General features: G+C 37.0%; 1 protein-coding gene across 9 annotated transcripts in view; it reads left to right on the top strand.

Annotated features, from left to right (window-relative positions):
- Nucleotides 1-17,131, top strand: part of NCOA1 (nuclear receptor coactivator 1) — a 218,218-nt gene that overhangs the window by 134,729 nt on the left and 66,358 nt on the right. For all 9 annotated transcript variants that reach the window (XM_061433132.1, XM_061433136.1, XM_061433137.1 and 6 more), the window contains 5 exons: nt 863-960; nt 8,624-8,801; nt 10,684-10,863; nt 12,129-12,224; nt 16,794-16,934. In XM_061433132.1, coding sequence (XP_061289116.1) covers nt 863-960; nt 8,624-8,801; nt 10,684-10,863; nt 12,129-12,224; nt 16,794-16,934 — 693 coding nt within the window. The remainder of the gene's footprint in view (nt 1-862; nt 961-8,623; nt 8,802-10,683; nt 10,864-12,128; nt 12,225-16,793; nt 16,935-17,131) is intronic.

Below are 17,131 nucleotides of genomic sequence, written 5' to 3'. Positions count from 1 at the left end.
AAACATGCTTAGAACTGCCTTCAGAACAGGTTACTTCTGGAAAGGGACAGAGGTGGAATGGTGGTGGAGCTGTAGTTCTGTTTGTAGCATTTTATTTATTTAAAAAAGAAAGACCTGAAGCAAATAATGTTTACATCTGTGAAAAATGAATGACGGCTGTGTGAATGTAGCTGTGTCACTTTATGTAATTTTTGTAGTATTTGAAATATTTCATATTTTAAAGTGAAAAAATGAATCTCTGTATTCAGTAATACCATATTTGTTTTTTTTGGTGAGCTAACCAGTCTGACCGATTGGAAACTTTTATATAAGTATTGTTGCTACTTTAAGACAATGGTTGGACTTTTCAACATCTCCACACAAAAGAATTCCAAATTATTTAGCAGCTGTTGTTTTATCAATCTGATCATCATGACATGAAGGTGAAAGTTCATGCAGGCTCACAGAGTCGTATCTTCACTCTCTCTTCAGTGGCAATTGATCAGCTCAGAAAAGGAAAAAGAAAAATATAGGAATAATTATTCTTTTACAATTTGCCCATTTTTAAAAAACTTTTGGTGTAGACTTTTTTAAAAAAGGTTATATATTTATACCATTTTTTCTATTTGTTGGACACTGTACTTGATAGGTCAGAAAATTCAAATTTTCCTGTTGCCACTTATTAGTTGTAAGATTACGTCACCTTTGTGAACCTCCATTTTATCATCTATAAAATGAGTATAATTAAGATTAAACGTGAAAGTGCCTAGATAATGAGTAGATGTTATTTGAATCTGAAACCAGGTGCATTTTCTCTTCATAAACTTGATGTTGTAGAAATGAGCTCCTTTCAGATGTGTGACTTTTTGTTTCTTTGTTACAGAGAAATCAACAACTGATGATGAAGTACAGAAGTCAGACATCTCATCAAGCAGTCAAGGAGTGATAGAAAAGGAATCCCTGGGGCCTCTTCTTTTAGAGGTAGGTGTTCTCATTGACTCAGAAAGTGATCAGAATCTTTGTTCTAGCCAATCTGATTTTTTTCTTTATCTTCCTTACATTTTACATCCAATTAATAAATCATAAAGTAAAATTTTAAATAACTTTTAATGATTATTTTAATCTCAGAAACTATTTTGACAGTTGTTATTATTTCAGAATCAAATGTGAGAAACAGACATGAGAAATTTTCATAAAGGCATTCTAATGGTCACATGTAAACTAAAGAAAACTGACTGGCTTTGCTGTTTCTTTATGGCAGTTAGGACTAATTGGGAAAATAAAATTTTTGGAATTATTTAGCTAGCTAGTGCTAATTCTACTGTGCTGTGTGCTTAGTTGCCCAGTTGTGTCTGACTCTTTGCAACTCCATGGACTGTTGCCCGCCAGCTTCTCTGTCCATGGGGATTCTCCAGGCAAGAATACTGGAGTGGGTTGCCATGGTCTCCTCCAGGGGATCTTCCCAATCCAGGGATGGAACTCAGGTCTTCCAGATTGCAGGCAGATTCTTTACCGCCTGAGCCACCAGAGAAATCCAGTTCTGCTGTAGGATTTTACTTCTGAATAAGGGATGCCTCACCTTGTTACAGTAGGTGTTTTCTGACTAAGAATTTTTTAACTATTTATGTGACCATTGTAAGGGAACTTACTATTTTAACAACTCTCTGTCACACTTTTTAAAATGAAGAACTTTTAATCTTGAATTACTTTGTAGCTACTGTGTAATATTCACCTGTTTTTTCCTATCTAATCTTTATTCCCTCTGTTCTCAACACGGATGTTTTGTTTCCAAGCAGGTTCGTCACCTTAAGTGCTCCCTGCCATGCATGAATGTTTAAAAACATATATATGTGTGTATATATACATGTATTCCCCACAAATTAGGCTTTTCTATCTCTCGGCCTAATTTTATTTTTTATATATCTATATTTATTATATACATACATGTACATAGCTATAAATATGTGTATTTAAATCATGCATGTATTTTTATATATATCTAAAATAAATTCTTCTTTCCTATCCCACCTCAAGGTCCTTCTTTCTGGTTAAGTCTTGCTAACACTCAGACTTGTATAGGTCTCTTGATTTTCTAACTTCTTTATACACTTTTTCCTATTACCCAAACTAATCTTCTGTTCTTGAAGTAAATACAATTCCCTCTACCAACACCACTAATTTGAGAATATTCTCAGCATTCCCTCTTTTGTAAAACTTCTTCATAATCCTCTTTTATAAAACTATCTCTTCTTCTCTCTGGCTGCTCGTTAGCCTTATTTTCCCAGGTTTCTTTTTCTTGTAGTTCAGTTCAGTTCAGTCACTCTGTCATGTCTGACTCTTTGAGACCCCATGGACTGCAGCACGCCAGGCTTCCCTATCCATTACCAACTGCCAGAGCTTGCTCAAACTCATGTCCATTGAGTTGGTGATGCCATCCAACCATCTCATCCTCTGTTGTCCCCTTGTTCTCCTGCCTTCAATCTTTCCCAGCATCAGGGTCTTTTTTTATGAATCAGTTTGTCACATCAGGTAGCCAAAGTATTGGAGCTTTAGCTTCAGCATCAGTCCTTCCAATGAATACTCAGGACTGATTTCCTTTAGGATTGACTGGTTTGATCTCCTTGCAGTCCAAGGGACTCAAGAGTCTACTCCAGCACCATTGTTCAAAAACTCAGTTTTCTTTATGGTCCAACTCGCACATCCATACATGACTACTGGAAAAACCATAGCTTTGACTCTCTTTCTTTATCTGCCTCTTCAGTGTTAGCTTCCCCCAAGTTCTTTTGGCTCTTTTCCTTTTGTTTTTTATTCTGTACACATTTCCTGGACTGTTTTATCAATATCTGTATCTTTGTCTATATGATGTTTTCATATGTGTGTATGTCTGTTAAAATACCAATGAGGGCTTTCTGATTTGAAACAGCAGACACCAATTCTGACTAAGTTAAGCAGATGTGGGCTTTCCTTATAGCTCAGCTGGTAAAGAATCTGCCTGCAATGTGGGAGACCTAGGTTTGATCCCTGGGTTGGGAATATCCCCTTGAGAAGGGAAAGGCTACGCACTCCAGTATTCTGGCCTGGAGAATTCCATGGACTGCATAGTCCATGGGGTTGCAAAGAGTCCAACACGACTAAGCGACTTTCACTTTCACTTAACCAAATGTGAATTCATTGGGATGCTATTTTGATACACAGAACCATGCTTAGAAATAAGGTGAAACTAAGGCATCTTGGTCTTCCTTGGTAGCTTAGTTGGTAAAGATTCCACATGCCATGCAAGAGACCTGGGTTCAATCCCTGGGTTGGGAAGATTGCCCTGCAGGAGGAAATGACATCCCACTCCAATATTCTTGCCTGGAAAACCCCATGGTCAGAGGAGCCTGGTGAACTACAGTCTAATGGGTTCAAAAAAGACTTGGACACAACCTAGAAACTAAATCATCAAGGCATCTTAAGGAGGCTAGAAAGCAGGAACTATACAAATGGTCTCTTTGAAAGACCCTTCTGGACAGTGCCCTGCTGCCAGAATGAATGTGTTCTAGCCATGCACATTCTGATTATAATTCTTCTCAAGGTTCACATTTAGGGAGGAAGTTTCCCAATGGCCTGAGTAAGAATGCCATGAGACTTTATTAAATGGGGAAGAAGTAACTCCTCAAAGGAAATCAGACATTCTCTGAAAGAGGAAAAGGTAATTATAGTTAAAAACAAATAAGCAAAAACCAAATGATACGATATGTACCTGTAAGTCACACAGGTATATCTTTAGCCCAGATCTCTCTTCACAGCTTCTCTTTCATTATATCCTATTGCCTTTTCAGCCTATTTCAGGATATTTCTCCATCAGAAAGTTCCTCAGTCATTTCAAAATATAACATTCCTAAAGCTAAATTTATAATTGATCCCCTCATTGCCTAATTTTTTTAAAAAGTCAAAAAATTTAAAACTTGGTTTTTCCCCCCTTGAGTCCCCTTTGTCTAGGAAAGGCACCTATCTACCGGATCCCTGAAGTCATTAATGAAGGATCACCCCTTGTGCTTGTTTCCACAGCTGCTAGAGGTCCCCAGATGCTGTTTGTTCTGCATTTGTAGATTTCTCTTCTGTCACTTCCACTGCCATTGCCTTGATCCAGGCTCGCATTTGACCTGGAGTATCACAATAGCATTGCAGTTTGTCTGCCTACTTCCAGTCTACATGCCACACCCACTGCCAGAAGGATCTTTGTTAAAGCAGATCATGTCACTCTCCTGCTTAAAAACACTACTTTCAAAATAATCCCCATGGCTTTTTTGGGGGGAGGAGGGAGGTAATGGTGCTTTACTTTGAAGCTTTAAAAAAAATAACTTTTTATTATTAAGTATAACACAGATATGACAAGTGTGTACAAGGTGATTTTTTTTTTTTTTTAACCTCTGAGCTGTTTCCTCTGTTTGAATGTTCTTTCCACCCCTTGTCCCCCCGAGTTATTGCTCTGTGTCCTTTAGGCCTCGGCTCAGGTGTCATTGAGCCTCCTCCCAGGAAACTTTACCCACAACAGCCATTCCTTTGCCCAATTGGGATCTGTGCGTAACCTTTTTGAACGCCTCTATTGTACTACACTGTGACTATGTGTACTTGTCTTTTTCCCTCAGAGACTATAAAATTGTTGAGAATGTGTGTTTTATTCCCAGAACTTTGTCCAGTGACTGACACTTAGTGATACTCAGGGAAGCTTGTGTAATCATTTAAAGCAAGGGCTCTGTGAGAAGCCCTGGCCAGTGCAAACCTGCGTTGAGACCCAGGGTGGTCCTCTTCAAAGGCTGATATCCTGGGAAGAGAGAAAAACTTTTCCAGCTGATGATGCCATACTGAATGGAGTGGCATTTGTTATCATCCCCTGTGTGTAGCTCAGTGTCAGCCCAGCTGTGAGAACTTGGAGAAATAGGAAGATGCCTTCCCAGCAGCATACTTGGAAATTAATTATATGCACAACACATGAAGGAAACTTGTAGAATAAGAACAAATATTAGCAGGTTATATTAATTAGATACACTTTTAGAAATTAAAAATGTTTATATATTCATAGGAATAGTTTCAAAGGATTCCTTGAAATGTTACCAATCTCTTGGGAATAGGATTTTGGCAGATCTTATACTATCTACTTAATTGTCATATTTTTTAAAATTTCAAGTATATATTTTATTTTAATTTAGAAAACAAACAAACAAACAAACAAAAAACACATATCCAGCCCAGGATAGTCTGTCTGCATCTCAGGAGAAGGTCAGCAGGACATCTCTGCAGCCATGGGGTAGCCTTTGTCAACCTGTTTTCCAAGCCAGTCTTTTCTGGGGAAGCTCAAAAGAAACATGATGCCCCAGACGTCTTAGAGGAAACAATGAGTCCATGTAACCGAGGCCAAGCAGGGACCTGGTGAAAGTTCTGTATTCCCTGTAAGGCTGACCAACTGCATATTCCAGAGGCCAGCTACTAGAATAACTTCCCAGCTTGGCAGTGAGTTCAGGTGCAGTCAATGGGAGAGCCTGGAGAAGTCCCAGAAAGTGTGAAAATAGGAGCCTGCAGGGACTACAGACCTATTGCAAGGAAGGAGAACTTTTAAGTCCTTAGGGTTTCACAAATGCCTTAAAAATAATTGCACTGTGTAGTCCAGGTGAATCTCTCTGGACCTTGCTAGTGCTTAAGGTTAGTCTGCACACCACCCCTGTGCCCCCGACTGGCCAGTCTTCAGAGTGGGCAGAGATGACCCCAAGAGTGGGTCTCAGTCTCTCCCAGCCCCGCTGCAGACAAAGGGTAATAACTTCCGGACCTAGAGACAAATATGGAGAGTGAAAAAAGCAAGGGAGAAGCTGACTGACTGAAGTTAGACAGGGTCGCTAGGGAGGCAGTGTCCTAGAAGGACACCCTGAAAGCTAGATAGAAAAATAAGAAATGGTGATTTGGAAGCTGGGTAGTGTGTCCCTTGGAAATGATCGCCATGAAACAGCCAGGGTTTTTTACTTGCCTGCTTTGTATCTCAGTCCTGTTTCTTGCTCTGAGATACTTTGTTGTATCTGTACATGCATGTGTGCTCAGTTGTGTCCGATTCTCTGTGACCCCTTGGACCATAGGCCTCCAGGCTCCTCTCTCCATGGAAATTTTCAGGCAAGAATTCTGGAGTGGGTTGGCATTTCCTCCTCCAGGGGATCTTTCTTCAATCCTTTTGACCCAAGTATCGAACCTGCGTCTTCTGCACTGCCTGCATTGGCAGGCAGGTTCTTTATCACTGTGCCTTCTGCGAAGCCCAAACTGTTTTTTATTAAACTTTTTTAAGAGGCCAAAAAGAAAAAAAAAAAGTTAAATTATATTTACACTGATTCAATTAATGGCTATGAACATTTTAAAAAATCTTTTAGATCTTCTAAGAAAATGATATGTTTGTATTTCAGTTATCCCTATTTTCACATAAACTTTAAGAAAAAATACATATATTGATCACCTGTTATGATCTACTCTGATCTAATCTATAGCTACTCTGACTTTAAGAAAACAATTGGATATGAGAGTGCCTTCTTGTGCTCATCTAAATCCAAAATAGATTAGTGAAAGGTTTGTCTAGTGTTGAGGTTTTTAGATTATTAATCATATCCCTTTCCTCTTCACCTTATGAACTAAGTGAAAAATAGTCACAACAGTCAGGTGGAGTAAAAATAGTTTTATTTCTTTTTGTTCTTGTTAAAGAAGATATTAGCAGTATTTTTCATGAGAACAATGCTGTGCTTCATTATTTTTTAAAGTCTTGATTGAATGCTTTGGAATGCAGTGATTTTAAGATGTAGTTTGAAGTTCAGTTTATTTGAATATTTGGCTTAAAAAATCACCTGAAAATTCAAGACACCTCATAAAAATGAGATAGATATAAATGGAAAAATGTATCATTGGATGAGTCTCTGAGTCACGTTACTCATTTTGAAATCCTACCTACCAATTATGTAAGTTTTTCTTCAAATTTCATTTTTTTTTTTTTTTTTGGCCACACTCTGCAGCTTGAGGCATCTTCATCGAGGCTTGAACCCAGGCCCCAGCAGTGAAAGTGCTGAGTCTTAACCACTGGACCGCCAAGGAATTCCCTAAATTCCATTTTTTTAAAAAATCTCAAATAGTGATTCTCCAAATTAATCAGAAGGTGTTGCCTTTTCCTTTTTTAAGAAATGGGTTTTTAAAGCCCACCAAACCTGGAAGACTTGAGCGGTGAAAAGGTTTTGTTTCTAAATGTTTAAACTGAGAAGATAATTTTTATAAGTGATTTACATTATTTTCAGCAACAAAATGATAACTGTGGTAACATTTCAAAACATTCGTTTTCACATACTGTCTCTATAATGTGTCTTTTTGAAAGCAGTTTATTTTCATTGTTAAAATTTCATCTTTACCCTGAAGGAACAAAATTAAGTGTGTATATTATTTGGAAAATGCCTGCTGGGTAGGGTATTATCATTACCACACATCATCATAGAAAAGGTCAGCAAACTTGGGACACTTACCTTTTTTAAAAAAAGAAAAATGAGTAGCTCATCAACATTGTTAGCTTTGTTAAGTCTTTTGGCACAAATCAAACCAGCAAATCATGTGTAATACCAAGGGTGGTTACGTCTTGTTACAAAATTGTGTAATAATGTTCTGCTTTTTAAAGGACTTGTTTTTGTTGCTTTTGTACATTCTATAGCAAGTAAACTGCAACATGTTGCAATAAACAGAAGGATTATAAATAAGGTACCACTGTCATCTTCTCCATTCTGGATCCTCTCTTAGATTCTGATATGGACTGAGTGAGGCACCAGGGTGATGATATGTTAATAAAGCTTAATATCTTCCTTATGTTTTAGATTTCACTATAAATAGAGATTCTGACTTTTTTGCCACACCTCTGTGGATATTATGTTCCCCTTGGGACATGTACATCTTCTTTTGGAACTCCTGGGCTCCATCTCTGTGCATAGAAAGCCCTCTGTGATTTGGCTCCTGTCCACCTCTCCAGACTCACTGCCTGTCTTGTGCCATGTGCTCCAGCAGCTCCAAACTGCTTTTCTGTTCCATTATGTTCCATGCTCTCTCCTCTGCCTAGAATGTTCTTCCCTCATTCCTCTTCCCCTCCTCTGCTGTGCCTTTTATAACTCAGATCAGGGCCTGTAAGGAGCCTTTCTCTGCCTCCCACCTTGACCCCAAATAAGCATCCTTCTTTATACTCACAGAATAGCCTGTGTTTGTCTTTCATACTGCATTTCTCACTGGCATTTTATTAGGCTTATGTCTCTCCACTGTACCACAGGTTCCTTGAGGGTAGACACCAGGTCTTAACCCACAGTTTAGAGATGTTTATGACTGAATGGGTCAGTCACTTACTTCACATTACTGCCATAAAATTTCTTTCTAAGGAAGAAGTTTGACATATTCATTCATGCCTACATGAAACATAAGTGTACAGTCTGTTTTAAAATCCTGTTCCCTCCACAGAGAACATGCAATATTAAATCTTCTATTCAGTACCCTTTTTTTAAACTTGACACATACTTCCAATCCGTTTTTCAATAGAGAAACATATTTGAGTATTTTTCTTGTCTCTTTTAACCTCATAACCTCTTAATCCTTTTTTTTTTTTTCTTTACAGGCTTTGGATGGATTTTTCTTTGTTGTGAACTGTGAAGGGAGGATTGTATTTGTGTCAGAAAATGTGACTAGCTACTTGGGTTACAATCAGGAGGAATTAATGAATACCAGTGTCTACAGCATACTGCATGTGGGTGATCATGCAGAATTTGTGAAGAATCTGCTACCAAAATCACTAGGTAAAAGGAATGTGTTTTTTTAAAAGAATATGAGCTCTCTATAGCTTCCCCTCAGTAAAGTATAATTATTATTATGTTTATAATATATGGTATTATTCTATGTCATACATACTTTAAATATTTTAAAATTTAATTTCAGCCTGAGATTAAATCTGAAGGAGGAACATCATCAAATAGCTGATAGAGAACATTCCTTTTATCCTCTTCCTCTAGATTTTGCCATAATTCTGTGACAGAGTTAGGAAGCAGAACAGTTAGTCGTCTTACCACAAGAAGCTTCTGCTTGGAATTCCTTTTGTTTTGAATTTTAATTATGTCTAAGGAAGAGACAAATATATGTAATTTATCCTACCACCTTGCTCAGAGAAAAGAAGGAAGGAGGGAGGAAAGAATAGTGTTCATATTACATACTTATTAAAATGAACATTTTTTGATGTAAGTGGTTTCAACTCATGGGTTCCAAGCATGGTTGGAGCTCCATCCAATGGTTGGATAGGCTGTTCAGTGCCAGAGGAGGCTAGCTGAGAGGATAGATAGACTTCTAGCCTGTGTTCTGTTCACTAAGCCATGTACCTGCTCCTTAACCTGTAGGCACTCCAGAAGTTGGGAGGAGAGTCTTGGCTAGAAATCCTGTATAACTAAATCAAACATGAAAATAAAATGTTATCCATAGCTCTTTATTTTCTGTGTTGTTCACTTGATGAAATGGAAGTGTTATTTCTTCTTTGAAAAGATAGTATGTGTTTACTGGGAGCCTGAAATGATTGTTACTATTAAAATCACTAGTTTCAAGGGGTTATCAAGGGGTCTTAATGTGGAGTGTGAGTGACTTGAGAGACAATATAGTGGATTCCTTTATTTTAAAGATGAGGCAAAGATTAAGTTATTAACCCAAACCTCACAACTAGTTTGAAGAACCAAGACTCATTACTCCAGTATAGGTTTGTTTCCGTGATTTCCTCTAACTGTTGCAGAGTGATGAGATAGTAAAAAAGAAGGAGATTCAACAGCAAGGCTATGGTAAGAAAACTGTTGGGAATGGTGAGAGAACACCCTGAAAAACCCTGTCTGTCACCATGGCTTGAATATAATATTGTAACTGGGAAGTGACTCGCTACACAGTGATTCTCACTTGACATGTATAAATATCTGCTCTACAATGGAATTCAGTTTTCTTACACTGAATCCAGTAACATTTCTGTTTTAACAATCATTTTAATGAAGTAAAATGATTATCTGCTATATTTAAGGTGTTGTAGTATGCAGATTGTACAAATAAAATAAAGAGCAAGAAAAAATGATTTTAAAAAACCAAGGTTGGTCTCTGTCTAGTCTAAATATTTTTTTTGAGTGACAGGCTCATTTGAAAAACTTTGATTCCTCCAACCAGAAGGAGGAACATACAACATACTCTCAAGCCATCCCTGAAGCATACATGCCTTCCAGGTTAAAATTCTCGCTTAGTAACAGACCTATGATTGTCAATCTTTTTTTTTTTCCAATGCCAGAGTATAGCAGGAAGCAAGTGAAAAAGCTTATTAACTAACTGCTGTAAAATTCTGAGCAAAAAAGCAAGAAGCTATTAATTTTTAATTTTGTCTTTATCTGTTAACGAATTAGGGTATTTGTAAGGCCTTATCTTTGAGGGTGGAAATCCTATACAGTTTCTTGCAAGTTTTACATTTCTCTAATTGGTAAAAGGATTAAATTTGCAAAGGAAGGTAAGTCTCTTTTTGCCTCAGGATAGTGTTAGATCTGAAGGGGTCTGTCTTTTAATCTGAGTGTCTAATTAAGCAGATGAGTAAAGGTGTGTCATTTGTATCTTCAGAGTTTGTACCTTTTCATCTCCTTCACAGGCGTATAATCAATTTTTCTTTCACAGTGAATGGAGTTCCTTGGCCTCAAGAAGCAACACGCCGAAACAGCCATACCTTTAACTGCAGGATGCTAATTCACCGTCCAGATGAGCCTGGCCCCGAGAACCAGGAAGCTTGCCAGCGGTATGAAGTGATGCAGTGTTTCACTGTGTCACAGCCGAAATCGATTCAGGAGGATGGAGAAGGTAAAACAGAGGGTGGTTTTAAGGTGTTCGATCGCTTTTCCTGTGGTTTTAGAAACAGAGAGGAAATTGATTATAAACTGCCTTCTTCAGATAATATTTTTGGTGACTATATTATATATCTTAGTGGCTCTTCAATTTGCTATATATTTCTTAATACTTAAGAAAAAAATTGTTAACATCTAGAACTACCCCCCTTTAAAAGACCCCCAAATTCTCAGTTGTAGCTGACATTCCCACTAAAATGTCACATTCAAACCAACTTGCTGCCTAGAAATAAGAGCTGTAACTCACTGCTGCCAGTTGGAAATGCACCAGATGCAGCAGGCTGTTGAACAGCTCTGATTTTCAGAAAGTTTCAAGCTTAGTGTGTATGGAACACTGGAGAATAGAGTTAGCACTTTTGAGGCCATACAAGGTAATTTATAAGGCGAAAGCTTATGAGCAGATGAAAACACAGCTGAAGCTCTAATAGGAATAGGGTATGAACATGGTATTAGTTAAATACGTTCCAGTGGATGAGTTTTCCATGCACGCTTAAACTGAACTAAGTTAAGAACACCACAAATTGGTGGAGTAAGGAACAGGGAAGGAAGCTGTGGAGGAGTCAGTCAGATGCAAAAAGGCTTGTCTGTAGTGGGTCCTACCAGGGAAAGGGTACGTCAGCTGGGGACTTTTTACAGAATATATATGCAGGCCTGTCATATGATTCAAATTCATGTTTAGCTGTGTGATACTGTGTGCAGTCTCTCACAAAGATGGAAATGGGACATTCAAAAAAAATTACAGGTCCTAAAAACATAAAAGTCTTCTGGCAAGGACAAAATAATGCCTGTTCAGAAACAGTTAAATGTTGTTTTTTTTCATATGATAGTTTGTGATCTGCTCAATGGTTATAGGAATAATCTTTGTAGCCATTAATGAGTATAGGAAATTATGAACCTATATTTTAAAAACCACTGTGTTGCTTGAATCTAGCCAAAACTACTTCTTCAAATTATTATCTGCCAAGTACTTGAGATGCTTCCGTCTCGTCTAGTTTATGTAAGAACATTCAGTGGGAAGGGATAATTGATTCCAACTAGACCTCTTTCTGGAGCTGCTAGCAATTTTAATTCTGATATTATACTGTTAGATCAGAGTCACTCCAGTATTGTGTCAGATCTTACAACATGTATTGTTTTTACAAAAACTGTTAATGGCAGGTAATAGATGTGAACCACTTTCTGTCCTCTTTTCCTTCAATTTCCCCTTCTTGTTTTGGGCAGATTTCCAGTCATGTTTGATTTGTATTGCACGGCGATTACCTCGGCCTCCAGCTATTACGGGTGTAGAATCCTTTATGACGAAGCAAGATACTACAGGTACTAGCTGCAAAGTTCAGAATGTTCTTTCAGCATTAATGAATGTGACTATCCCCTTAAAACTAATTGTGTCCCTCTCTTCTCTGCTGTTCCGCTGCTGTTCACTAGTCCTCTACAGAAAACATTTCAGATGTGGTCTTGATATTGTGCATTTTAGATAGTGTCATCATTGTTACGGGAGGGTGCTGGAGAGGAAATTATTTTATAATTGTTCACATATCTCTATTGATTATAAATTATTTCTTCAAATTCATGAAAAGAAATTGGCAGTGTCAATATATTTGCTTATAAATAGATACAAAAGGGTGCTTTTAATATTGTGCATAAATGTATCTGACTATTTTTTCCTTTATTCTTTTCCTTTAAATGGATTCAGCACATACTGATCGAATGCCTGAAAGTGCCTGTCATATGTATGATTGCTCTGGGTATACATGGTTGAGCAAAAAGCAATGATACGATTACAGATTTGTACTTTTTTGATGGAAAAGATGTAAGCGGTATACGAGAAGCTAATAGGGAGGTCCTTTTTAAAAATCAGCTGGTTAACAGAAAGCTTGTCAAGCTGATACCACACAATTAACCCCCAAAGGATGCCAACTGTGCCAAGTAAGAGTGTTGGAAGGGTGAATTGAGGAAGGGTCATGGTGCAGAATGAGTGCTCCTGATTGAGGAAACAGAGCTGCAGGAAGTTCTAACACAGAGACGTCTGTTAGAACTGAAAGGAGGACAGGAGGCAGCCGCAAAGTGCCTGAAAATAAGCCTTTCTTTTTAAAGACCTACTTCAGATTTGATTTTCAGCAAAAACAAATTGTTACTGTTGTTTAATATAAAGAATTTCTCATATATTGTTTAATATTTAAAAAAATTTTTTTTTTATTTTTTAAAAAAACATTTCTTTGGCTGTGCCTCGTGGCATGCTCGGGATCTTAGTTCCCCAACCCATGATCAAGCCTGCACCCCCTGCAGTGGAAGCATGGAGCCTTAGCCACCAGACCACCAGGGAATTCCCCTATATTGTTTAATCCTATCTTCACTTTGTCACATTAGGTTTTCATCAATGAGAATTGTATATGTATCACTCACCACTCTAGTTTTAAAAGATAGATACTACAGATAGGTTTTTATAGCAGACCAAGATTTTAAAAATCATTTCTACTAAATTTTATTCTTTGTGAGCGTTTACATTTTTGCTTTAACATTGTTTATAAGATCCTCTTACAATATTTATTAATGTTTTAGCCCCAGAAATCTAATATTCCTATGTTGTATGCTTTATTCTTGGGTTTTAAAGATAAACTCCCAACTGCTCTTACTAAAGAGTAGTAGGTGGGGATACATTGGCACAGACAATAGAATACAGCAAAGAGAATATCTGGGAGCTTAGATATACAGCATTTAAGTGTAGTAATGATCAATTTGCATACCTTTCCTTTCCCTTTTTGAGTCTAGCATGTATGTGTTACTTTCTACCAGTGAACAACACTGGAAAAATTTAATAAACCCTTATTGAAAAACCAAAAATATTATTGCATGAAGGAAAAATAGGGTCTGTTAAAAAGATATAGCTGATCTTTTGTGTCAGTAAAACCAAAGAGGGCTTGGGAGATAGAATAAAAACTTGTTGGAAAGGGGTGATGGTTAGTCCACAGAATTAATGTGGAAGACAAGGGAGACCTAAAAATTATGAGGATAATTTAGGAACAATATAGTTCAGCTTTTCTTCAATTGTATTTCTATAAACTGAATCCTAAATTAGATTGTTTTAAAAAAGACTGTATTTTTCTATAGGAACAATGATATAACTAGTACTTTTGTTTCTGACCAAGGACCCAGCATCTTAATATGCCTGATTTTAGAATAAATTTGTAAAAATTAAAAAGTTCTGAATCATGAAGTAATTATAAATCTAGAGGGAACCTCAGAGATTACAGAATCCAGCCTGTCCATTTTACATATGAAGGAATGGTGACTTTTCCAAAACCAGGCAACTAATTACTGAGAACAGGTATCTTTAGGCCCTAAAATAGGATTCTTTCTTTATATTGTGTTTTCTTCCATCAATGCACTATTAAAAGGGCATTACAGTACTGTACACAGTTACCACACAAAAAATACCAGAGAAAATATAAAGTATAAAGAAAATATAAAGATGCCAAAATAATATGAAGTATTCTTAAAATATAAAATTGGCATTATATCATGGGATTGAGTTAGATAAAAAATCATAAACTAGTTATAAAAAGTATTAGATATTTAATTCCTTAAAATTTAGCAGTACTTCCAACTCTACATGAAGTGGTTCTTGTCCCTTAAAAAAAATAAGTTTTCTCCCTTAAATGTTGAACAGTGGTTTGGTTGGTTTGTTAGTTAAACTTTGCTCTAGCAAGCAGAAGTATTCTAAGTCAGCCTATTTATGATTCCCTCCTAAGATACTCATTACATTACTTATCATTTGTTGCCATTGCTGTTGCTAAGTCCCTTCAGTCGTGTCCGACTCTGTACGACCCCATAGACGGCAGCCCACCAGGCTCCCCCGTCCCTGGGATTCTCCAGGCAAGAACACTGGAATGGGTTGCCATTTCCTCCTCCAATGCATGAAAGTGAAAAGTGAAAGTGAAGTCGCTCAGTCGTGTCCGACTCTTCACAACCCCATGGACTGCAGCCTACCAGGTCTTCCGTCCATGGGATTTTCCAGGCAAGAGTACTGGAGTGGGGTGCCATTGCCTTCTCCATTGCCATTATTGATAATTTAATTACTTTCTACCCTCCAGTTCTACAATTACAGACTTCCTTGCTCTCATGTGGCCTAATACTGAACTTGAACACATAAGCACACATACAGGCCTCCCTTTGCATTTGAAGATTATATAACAGTGGATTCTCTGCTATAACTAATTCTTAGTCCGTGATGTGATGAGACAAAAACTGAATGACTGAAACTCTTAGGAAGTCCAAAATTATCTATAGTTTCAATCACAGTCTTCACCAGGCTGTCCCCAAACTGTTCTAAAACAACAAGAATTCCCTCATTTAAATTTTGATTTATTTTCTTTCTACATTTTTGCCAAGACTTGGGTGACAACCTGATCTGACATACTTGGGTATATTAGATTCTATACCCTGCTTTATAGAGGTCTAATAAAGAGTTTATTTCTAAACAAACCAAGAGAAATATGTAAAGAAGGGATTAAAGAGGCACAAACAGTACAATAGATTTGAGTTGATTGTGTGAAAAAAGGGAAGATGAAGAAAAGAAAACCAGGCATTCACAGAAGAGGAAACTTGAGAGGTGAATAAACATGAAAAATATTCAACCTTATTAATCAGGGAAATACAAAAGTTAGACCATAACCATAAACCAAGCGATGGAGAGGATGTTGGATTAACTCTTATAAAAGTTTCTGGGAGACAGTTTAATATAAAATTGAACATTCATGTAACCTATGACTCAACAGTTCTATTCCTACTTATGTACCTCATGCACTATGGAAAATGTGAAAGATATTCATAGCAGTATTGATTGTAATGACAAAAAACTGGAAACAGCCTAGATTGACAGGAGAATATAAAGACAGAGGGATGTGACAAGTGTAGAGTACACACTTAACGGAATGGTATTGATGATCTTGGTAATATTCAAGTTCTGAAATTGGATGAGGCTTTGTAGGTCTCACCTTAATAATCTAACACACATACACATATATGTATAAGCTAAGCTAAGCTAAGCTAAGTCGCTTCAGTCGTGTCCGACTCTGTGCGACTCCATAGATGGCAGCCCACCAGGCTCCGCCGTCCCTGGGATTCTCCAGGCAAGAATATATTTTCTTATATGAGTACAAGATTTATAGAAAATAAAACTGATCTGAAAAATCACCAACTGGATTAAATGGCCCCCAATTAAGAAATAATTTGCCTGAATTCTTCCATAATCATTCAGGAAACTTATTTAAATGTGATAACAGTATCAAATCACCACTAAATTTTATAAAGCATATGTTCTGTTTGCAGATAGCCTAGCAGATCTTAATGTTCTCACTTATCTTTTTCTGATTTAATTTTTTTTGCCTTCAGTCTTTGTTTACTCTTAAGTGCAATGTTGTCTACAGCTCAAAAGGAGGTAGAAAAGGAAAGACTGGCTTACTTTCTCATAGTCTCTTCACTTAATTACTGGAAATTAATTTAAACCAAAATAATATAGTTCATCTCTGCCTCTCCATCCACAATAAGTCATTAGTATATGGATAGCAGGATCCAAAGAGCAACCCAGAAAAGTTTGACCTACATTAGTATCCACAGCTTTGGGTCTTTATGATATGACTTTAATACTTGATTGGTATTGAATTTTACGATGTGATACAACACACTCCAAGGCCAAAACAATTTTGTATTTTCATGTCACTGATATACTCTGTTACTGTATATAAGAAAAATTAATAGTGCTTTTTAGTGCTTTTGTCCATTAAGCATTTGAGAGGCAGCAGAATATTTTTAGATGCATGTTAGTCTTAAAATGTGAATGACATATCCAGAGGCTATCATACATGTAAGCTTTCATTCTTTGTATAGGTAAAATCATCTCTATTGATACTAGTTCCCTGAGAGCTGCTGGCAGAACTGGCTGGGAAGATTTAGTGAGAAAGTGCATTTATGCTTTTTTCCAACCTCAAGGCAGAGAGCCATCTTACGCCAGACAACTATTTCAAGAAGGTAAGGTTTTTTTTCTCTCAGCTATTTTCATTAACTTTGCTCTTTGTTAATATTGAATAACATATATACAATCTATGGGTGATAAGTATTTTCTTATCAAGTATTACAAATTAGTTTTTGCAATAATCAGTTTTAGGAAAGGAAGAAATGGGTAAGCAAAGTAATTCATGAGTAGATACTGAATTTTGGGATGCACA

The sequence above is a fragment of the Bos javanicus genome, chromosome 11 (assembly GCF_032452875.1).
Source record: "Bos javanicus breed banteng chromosome 11, ARS-OSU_banteng_1.0, whole genome shotgun sequence".
NCBI classification, from domain to species: domain Eukaryota; kingdom Metazoa; phylum Chordata; class Mammalia; order Artiodactyla; family Bovidae; genus Bos; species Bos javanicus.
The sequence above is the reverse complement of the archived record's forward strand: the minus strand, read 5'-3'. Positions and strand labels throughout refer to the sequence as shown.